We start from the raw sequence: 9,165 nt of genomic DNA, 5'->3' as shown, positions 1-9,165 counted from the left end.
AATTTCTTCTCTGTACTTCCTGTCTTTCCTAAGACTTTGATGATAAATATGCTCCTTTCTGTAACCAGTAACAAATAATAGAGGCAATTCTGTTTTAGAGAAACACCGCCCTCTCAATCAGTAGCAGTGAGGTTTTGTGGGTCAGTTGCCTAGCTTCTGTGCCTCAGTTTCTTGTCTGTGTGAAGTGCATGAGCATTGCCTCCCAGGAGGCTGTGAGAATCCCACAAGGCAGTGGACATATGTCTGTCCTGTGTGTTCGGCCTACAGCACCCACCTATCCAGTGAGTAGACAAGAAGCGTGCAGCATGGCAGAACCATGCAGAGAGCAGCCCTTGAGGATGGTGGTCTTGCAGGCAGCTGGAGGTGCCCAGGCAGGCTTAAGCTGAGTCTAGGATCACATTGGCCAGTGCCGCAACCCATGGCTGGGATTGTTGGGTGCTCTGTCCACATCAATGCTCAGTCCAGCCCATGTTTCTGCTGACTGGGCATGAGCTCATGTATTTCCAAATAAATCCTCTTAATGCCTCCATTCTGTCCAAGGCATATATAGGAAGGCTCACATCCCAGCTCCCCACTGCATTGCCCAGAGATCCCTGCCCACCTTCTCACCAGACTCTGGTCCTGCAGTGCCGACATGGATGTCACCATCCAGCACCCCTGGTTCAAACGTGCGCTGGGGCCCTTCTACCCCAGTCGACTCTTTGACCAGTTTTTTGGCGAGGGCCTCTTTGAGTATGACCTGTTGCCCTTCCTGTCCTCCACCATCAGCCCGTACTACCGCCAGTCTCTCTTCCGCACCGTGCTTGACTCAGGCATCTCTGAGGTAAGACCCTTCGGTGGTGGCTGTGGGTGGGAGGCCCAGGGCGTGGGAGAGATGAGAAGCAGGGATTTCCAAGAGCTCAGCCTGGGACAGGGAGGTACCCATCTTGCTGCTCCAAATGCTCCTTCAGTGTTTCGTAGAGCAGATGATGTAGGCACAGGGCATCTTCCATCCATCATCTGCCTATATCACAGCCCAGGAGGTCTTGTGGGCACACAGGGACTGGATCAGAGCTGCACATCCCCAGATGCCTGGCCATACCACTGGGAAGGGAGGTTGGAAGAGAAAGCCAAGCTGAGCCCAACGTTCTCTTTTCCTCCATCAGCTCATGACCCATATGTGGTTTATAATGCACCAACCACATGCTGGAAACCCCAAGAACAACCCCGCCAAGGCAAGTCTGGTGGCAGATGCGAGTTTTCTGTGTTGAGCTGCTTTCGGTCCTTTCCCTTCCAAGTCGAGGAGGTCTGGGCATGGGTGGGGGTACATTGCCTGGAGAACCAGGTGGGAGTGGCTTCTTCTCATGGTCACAGCAGAGCAAAGCCCTCCTCCAGCCTGCACTATGCAGGGTTCAGAAACCCAAGGCCAAAGTCAAAAGGAAACAGCCCCTCCTCGAGCCATGAGGTAACTTATAAAGGGTCCATAGTCCTAAAAGTGCTTAAGTAACAAAGGGAACCAGCAGAGATGATTCAATAACAATCAGCTTTGGCACCAGAAGAGCCTAAATGGAAGTTGGAAGGTCTGAGTGGGGGAAATAAAGGCAGCAAGCAAGAAACTGCTTTGTATGTACATGGCAAGGCATCAGGTAGGCTGCCAAGCATTGTCAGGTTGATGTGAAAGACAGGACGCAGGCTGCTTATATAGAGACAGATTAAGCCAAAGGCAGTTCCCCAAGCTGAGATGCTCAGTCATCCAACCCATAGCAGCCAGCTAACCCATAACCAGCCACCCAACCATAACCAACTAGCCATCCAACCCATACTTAGTCAGCTAACCAATAACCAGCCACCCAATCATAACCAAGCAACAACTCGACCCATAACCAACCAATCAACCCATAACCAGCCCCTCAATCATAAGCAACCAATCGACTAAAACCTAATGAGCCAACAAGCCCATAACCAGTCCCTCAACAATAACCAATTAATTTGCCAACACATAACTAGCCAGCCTATTCATAACTAGCCCTCCAATTCATTACCAACCAACCAGCCCATCCATAACCAACCCCAACCCAACACTACCCAGGTGATCCACAGTAACCCTCCACAACCTTGGGTTTGGATGTCACATTGCCAGAGTGCTGATCTGCAGTGTCTGCATCAGCGGCCCTTGGAGTTGGAGGAATTGGTTAGAGCAGTACCACAGTTTCCATCTTCATCACTGGGGAGCAGAGATACCACACCCTCCCTGTGAGCTTGTGGCCCCCAGGGGAATCCACATGGAGTGTTTGGGTTCCAGGTCCGGTCTGACCGGGACCAGTTCCTCATCCTCCTGGACGTGAAGCACTTCTCCCCCGAGGAACTGACAGTGAAGGTGCTGGATGAATTTGTGGAGATCCATGGAAAGCACAATGAGAGGCAGGTGAGCTTGAGGCACACTGTCCTCCCTGGGAGTCCTGGGCCCCATAGTGGGAGGGAACTGGGAAGACCTTGGGATCACTGAATTGGACCCACTTCACCCTAAGCAAAGCCATTCTCTCATGATTGCTGGGTCATCCATGCACACTTGGGCAAGCAGGCAAGGGTGATTGGCTTTGGGTCCTGGAATCTGCTAGGGTCCAGCTAAGAGTCCTGGACTTGGCTTGCTCTGAGCTATCACTGGCTCCAGCCCAGTGACAGAGAGGGACTGGAAAGGAGCCCAGGAGTGTTCAGTGTTCAGGTGGCAGCCCCTGAGCCAGTGCACATACAACTTACCTTTGGACCAGGAGCTCGAGATAGCAGTGATCATTTATTCATCTAATAGATGCTCTAAACACTGTGGGTGCGTTGACACATTCATGTCTCACAGCACCTGTGTGATTGGCACTCTAAGTACCTTGATTTTTCAGAGCAGAGCTGACACCTGGAAGGGAGGTATGGCCTGCCTGAGGCTGCACAGCTCATACAAGACAGAATGGAGTCTCCCGGTGGTCACCCTCCCACCCACTCTGCCACATGGCCTTCCCTGGAGACTCTTGGTTGTTTGGAGACCTCTGACACCTCTGCATGCAGGCACCAGGTCTGACTTTGGTAGAACAGAGAGCAGTGGTGTGTGATCGAGCCCTGGGCACTGGGCTGGCAGGAGGCAGAATCTCAGAGCCAATAGCACAGCCACATGTATGCAACTTCCCCAGGCGGGAGAGGAGGAAGAGAGACCTTGGTGGGAGAACTTTAGCACTGCTCTGCATTTTGGAGCTCTGGTGGTGTAGTGGACAAGGCACTTGGCTGCTAACCAGAAGGTCAGCAGTTCAAACCCACCAGCTGCTCTGCAGAAGGAAGATGGGGCCATCTACTTTGGTAAAGATTTACAGCTTCAGAAACCCAATTGGGGTTGCTGTGAGTCAGAGCCAACTCAATAGGCATGAGTTTTAAGTCAGAGGTGAAGCTTTTCTTTTCATTGCTGAAGAAGTTGGTGGTGTTGGGTGGTGAAACCCAACTCTATTCCTGCTGTCTGTCATCCTGGGGCCCCCAAATAAAAACAATCCAGATGCCATGGAGTCGACTCCAACTCATGGTGAATCCATGTGTGTCAGAGCAGACTGGGCCTCCATAGGGTTTTAAATGGCTGGTTATTTGGAAGTAGATTGCCAGGACTGTTTTCTGAGGCATTCCTGGGTATACTCGAATCTCCTATCTTTCAGTTAGCAGCCAAGCATGTTAACTCTTTGCACCTCTCAGGGACTCTCTTAGGCCTGGTAAACCCTTGCTAATTCTATTTAGCCAATACAGCCCTGGGAACTCCTTCCTTGCACTCTGAACTTGGCTTTCCCATGGAGAAGGAGGTGGGCATCGAGAAAGGGAGTGAATCTGGGATTCAGCTGTCCCGTACAGTGGCTTTCTGACTCAGCAGACTGAACACAGAGAATGCTGACCCTGAACAGAATCTGCAGGTCATGAGCAAGGGCAGCCCTGATCAAAGCATACAGCCAAGTACAGATTGGTCAATCTTGGAGTGAAACCAATCGGTCTGGAGAGCCAAGACTGAAGCAGTAGGTAGACCCAGGGAAGGCTTGGACCTGCTGTGGGTGGACATTTTCAAGGCTCTCTCACTTGAGAGTTGGGCAGGAAACATGGCCAGGTGGCAATGCCATGGTGTGTGAGAGCAAGGAAATATAGGCAGTCCCCATTACTCATGGATTCCATATTTGCACATTCACCTACTTGCTAAAGTTTATTTGTAACCCCCAAATCAATACTCATGGTACTTTCATGATCATTCATGGACATGAGCAGGGCAGTGGAAAATTTGAGTCACCCAATGTACCTATTCCCAGATGAGATTGAATAAGTTGATGCTCTGCCCTCTTGATTCAGCTCTTGTACTGGGAATAAGTGTCCTTTTCATGGTCTACTTAGTGCCATGTTTTCCCAATTCCTCTGCTTTTTACTGGTGATTTTGCTGTTTAAAATGGCTCCTAAGTATAGTGCTAAAGTGCTGAAATGCTGGGTAGTGTTCTCAACCATAAGAAGCTGCGGTGTACCCTACAAAGAAAAGATACGTGTTGGATAGGTTTCATTTAGACAAGAGTTATGATGTTGTTGGCTGTGAACTGAATGTTGATGAATCAGCACTATATATTAAATAAAAACCACTTGCTGCTGAAATGACCCTGATTCATGGTGACCCCACGTGTGTCAGAGCAGATTTGTGCTCTGTGTTGTTGTTATGTGCTGCTGAGACGAATCTGACTCATAGCGACCCCTCCTTGTGTTTCTGAGGCAGTATCACTATGGAAGTAGATTGCCCAACCTTCCTTCCAAGGAGTGGTTGGTGGGTTTGAACTGCCAGCCTTCTGGTTAGCAGTCAAGTGCCTTAGGCACTACGCCACTAGAGCCCCTATATGTTCCATAGCATTTTTAATGGCTGATTTTTCAGACATATATTGCCAGGCCTTTCTTCTGAGGCACTCCTGGATTGATTCCAGCCCCCAGACTTTTGGTCAGCAACCGAGTGTGTTAATCATTTGCACTGACTGGGGCTTCTGAGTATCTAAATGTTGTTGTTGTTGTGTGCCATCAAGTCAGCCCTGACTCATAGCGACCCCTCCTTGGGTTTCCAAGGCAGTATCACTACGGAAGTAGGATTGCCCAACCTTCCTTCCGAGGAGTGGCTGGTGGGTTTGAACCGCCAGCCTTCTGGTTAGCAGTCAAGTGCTTTAGCCACTATGCTACCAGAGTATCTAAATAAGGTGCCCTTAAACAGACTGTGTTTATATATACTGTGTGAGGTTCAGGTGAGGCCTTCTCTGGCATGGGGGCTGGCAAGCCATCTGCTGCAGGAGTGCTTCTGACCACACCCTTCCCTGTTGACTCTCCCAGGATGACCACGGCTACATCTCCCGTGAGTTCCATCGCCGCTACCGCCTGCCCTCCAATGTGGACCAGTCGGCGCTCTCCTGCTCCCTGTCTGCAGATGGCATGCTGACCTTCTGTGGCCCCAAGGTCCAGTCCAGCATGGATGGCAGCCACAATGAGCGAGCCATCCCAGTGTCCCGGGAGGAGAAGCCCAGCTCTGTGCCCTCATCCTAGATGTCTAGGTGGCGGGCTGGGCTGCCATGCTCTCAGCCCTCCCTCACACATTGATCCCGGGGAGACTGTAGAAAAGGCGAGATGTTTGTTCTTCCTCTGCTTTCCCCTCTTTTGTTTCTTTTCCATCTTCTCAGAAGGGATGAGGCTGAGAGTAGTCAGTAGAGCTCCAGACTTTAGCCAAAGGTGCTGTGATCCGTAAGGTGACCTAAGTCCCAATACTGGCCAGTAGTGGAAGTGACTGCCATCCACACTTCTGTAGACAGCACTCTTATCCTCCTAGGGGAGGCGGCCTATGGTAGATCTACCAAGAAGACAGAAAAAGGAGGTTGACTAGCAAGCCCTTCAATAATCCCTTGAGAAGGGGATCAGCCTCTGGGGTGATAGGGAGAACATAGTCCCTTGCTGAGATATCTCAGAATGGCTTCTGGGTTTCTAGCCAGGTTTATCTTGACACCCTTGCCAGTGCCTGTCTCAGGTCCAGGTGCATGCCCTGTCCAGGTGTGCCCAGGTGTTGTGAGGCTGGCCCAGCAGCAGCACCCCTGCAGTCTGGGCTCTCACAGCCTGCTTCTCTCAGACCATCTTCCCTTGAACCTTCCTTCTTCTATGTAGCACCACTCTGGAGGCACCAGTCACCTCATGTGCTCGCAGCCCCGGGGCAGCCAATAAAGAATGGTGACATGCAGCTGGGGTCTGTGTGCTCTGTCTTCACCACACATGCCCGTGTTCACCTCACCATGCAACCTGGGACACCTGACTCCTTCCCAATTCCTTGAGACCTGACTTTGCAGGAAGAAGAGGGTTTCAGGGTGAGGGCTAGACTTTCGAGGGCTGGAGAGTAGGGGGCAGGAGGGAGAGGGGTAGAGTCCAGGCACTCCCTCTCAGCTCTCTTTGAGGCCCAGGGGCCAGGCTATGAGGTGATGGGCCATGGACCTGGTGCAGGGAAGCTCCCCATCCTAATCAGCCCCCTGTCTGGAGGGAGATCGCTTCTCTCCTGGCTCATCAGGGGCTGTTCTTTAAGGACAACTTTGCCCTCTCTCCATCCCGACCACCACTCCCCAAGGTTCCACCAGTCCCTAAGGGATGAGGTCAGAACTTGGCCTGTCCTATTAAGATCACATCCTGGCCTTGCCATGCTAGAGTGGGTCCTGGGGCACACTCTGCTTCCTTCCTCTGTGGACCAGACATGGGGGACCTTGAGGACTTCTGGTGTAGAAGGGATAAGTATTCCAAGAGCCATGCTTGCACCCCAGAGTGGGCTGGCCCTCCTGTTCTCGCCTCAATTTCCCCCTCACAGGACAAGGATGGGGAGCCAGGCAGGGCCCCCCATCTGAGGAAGGAGCAGGAGCCCCGAGTTTAGAGGCAATTAGAGTGGCTCCTAAAAGTAACCTGAGGCTCATGCCACGGGGGACTCAGTGTGTGGTCCTGGGGAGTGGAAGGGAGCAGGTGCTGTGGCATGAGTGGCACTGCAGCACTGCAGGCTCTGGAAGGGCTCCCACTCTCCGCTCACGGCATGGGGGTTTGGACCCTAATGGGCCATATTCTCAATTTGTTAGGTGACAGTTGTGGAGGGCCGCTGGGAGAGAACCCATAACACCAAGCAGGGGAACACAGGGGAGAAGAACCACAAAAAACAGTCCCTATTCAATGTGTGATGAAATAGTACAGTGTTATTCTCATTTTAAGTGAAAAGCAACACATCCATTCACATACACACAGCTCACTCACATTTACTCAGACACATACACACAGTCTCCCACTCATACATTCACTCACACACTTGGTCACTACTCACCTGTTCACTCTCTCACATACACATACACTCACATACACACCCTTATACTCTCAGACATACACTCACACATGCTCATACTCACATACCTGCTCATACACTCACACACCCTGACGCACATAGATGCAACTTATGTCTATTTTCATGACACTGGGCATGGCTCTTACAGAAAGACGGTCCCTTTCACTGTGGAAGTCCTGATACTCCCTCCGCCCTTCCTGCCCCAAGCAGCGCTCCACCATTCAGTGCACATGCGCTGTGCAGGTGGGAAGGCAGCCACTCTGTTTTGAGACTGAGATGGGATATTCTGGAACATCAGAGTCTCTGAGTCACCCAGCTTCTCTGGGTCTGCACCAGACCAACCTCCTCAATGGGCCCTTCCTCATGTTCCTCAGGGAGATGGGCCTCTCCTGAGAGCCTGGGGGGGGGGGGGGGGGGGGGGGGGGGGGGGGGGGGGGGGGGGGGGGGGGGGGGGGGGGGGGGGGGGGGGGGGGGGGGGGGGGGGGGAGGATGTGTGTGTGTGTGGAGTCTTGGCTGCAGCCACAGAGACTCAGCTGTTGTTAGATGCAGATGGCCTTTTGTTTGCTATAGCTCTTGTTTGAGGACATGGCCTTCACTGGGAGGCCATGCGGGGCAGTACTACAATCTTGATCATGCACAGAGCACTGGAGACAGAGAATTTCCTGCTGGGTGGAGGCTGCTCACCTCCTACAGTCCACCAGTCACCTCATAGCCCACAGGCTTAGGAAGGACTCAGGGTCCCCATCTCATCTGGTCCCTGAAACATGGTGATTGTGACTCCTCCCTTCTCTGCCCAAGGTTTCTTAAAATTATATGCACTGGAGGCTGTGGCCATGGGCTCTGTTGTGCCTCTGAACTCCCAGGGTAGGGTTTACTTGTCCCAAGAACCCTTCGTAGAAGGTTTGGTGCCATGAATCCCTGGTGCACGTGGCATCCCTGGTGCTCTCTCGCCTGCTTGCAGCCAGCCATATCTGTATCCTTGGGAAACTGTTGTATCCAATGGGCATTTGCTATCTACACAGTCTAGGGGTCTGCTCTCCTGGAAAAATCTTGTTCCACAGCTGCCACAGCAACTGTTGGGCCAAACCTCCTGTCCTATGTGTCAGTGCCAACTGACAATGTCTCATCCTACAGCAACCTCAAAGTTGGCATCATTATCCTCTTGTCTAGATGAGACACAGAGCTTGGCTGGAACTAACTCAAGGGCCACCCAGCCAGCAAACAGCTAGGCCTGGAAGAGTGGACCCCATCTAAGGTTTGTCTCCATGGGCCCCACAGGGTGCCCAAACTCTGTAGGGTCACAAGAAGGCCTGCCTGAAGCCAGCCTCAGCAATAGGCCATGCTAAAGCAAGCTCAAAAGTAAATAGCACAGCTCAGGCCACACTGCCTGGTGGCCCTCTGGGGTTTGCCCTGTCCTCAAAGTCACCTGACCATACTCAGCACACTTCCATCCAGTGTTGACTCTACAGGCTGCCTCAAGAAGAACTTGGTGCAAACAGTTAATGTGCTCAGCTGCTAACTCAAAGGTTGAAGGCTTGCATTTACCAGAGGCACTAGGGAGAAAGGCCTGGTGATCTACTTCTGAAACATCAGCCATTAAAACCACTGTGGAGCACAGTTCTACTCTGACACACATGGGGTTGCCATGAGCCAGAGGTAACTCAACAGCAATTAATTTGGTTTTTCAGAAACCAAGAGGATTATCTGATGGCCCCCTGCCCCTATCCAAGCTCACCTCCATCTCCTGGTGCTGGCCCTGGAATGCCTCACCTGCATGATGGTGCAGCATCCCTCTGGCCCTGCTG

The 9,165-nt window shown here is 52.1% G+C and overlaps 1 protein-coding gene across 1 annotated transcript; it reads left to right on the top strand.

Annotated features, from left to right (window-relative positions):
• The first annotated feature begins 634 nt into the window (after positions 1 to 634).
• Positions 635 to 5,550, top strand: CRYAA (crystallin alpha A). The gene is made up of 3 exons (XM_007947260.1): positions 635 to 823; positions 2,282 to 2,404; positions 5,341 to 5,550. The coding sequence occupies exons 1-3, from the start codon at positions 635 to 637 to the stop codon at positions 5,548 to 5,550; spliced, it is 522 nt and encodes a 173-aa protein (XP_007945451.1).
• Positions 5,551 to 9,165: the final 3,615 nt, after the last annotated feature.

Source organism: Orycteropus afer, unplaced genomic scaffold (genome assembly GCF_000298275.1).
Source record: "Orycteropus afer afer isolate SDZICR_OR568_19922 unplaced genomic scaffold, OryAfe1.0 scaffold00179, whole genome shotgun sequence".
NCBI lineage: Eukaryota > Metazoa > Chordata > Mammalia > Tubulidentata > Orycteropodidae > Orycteropus > Orycteropus afer.
This window is presented reverse-complemented; position numbering and strand designations above follow the sequence as displayed.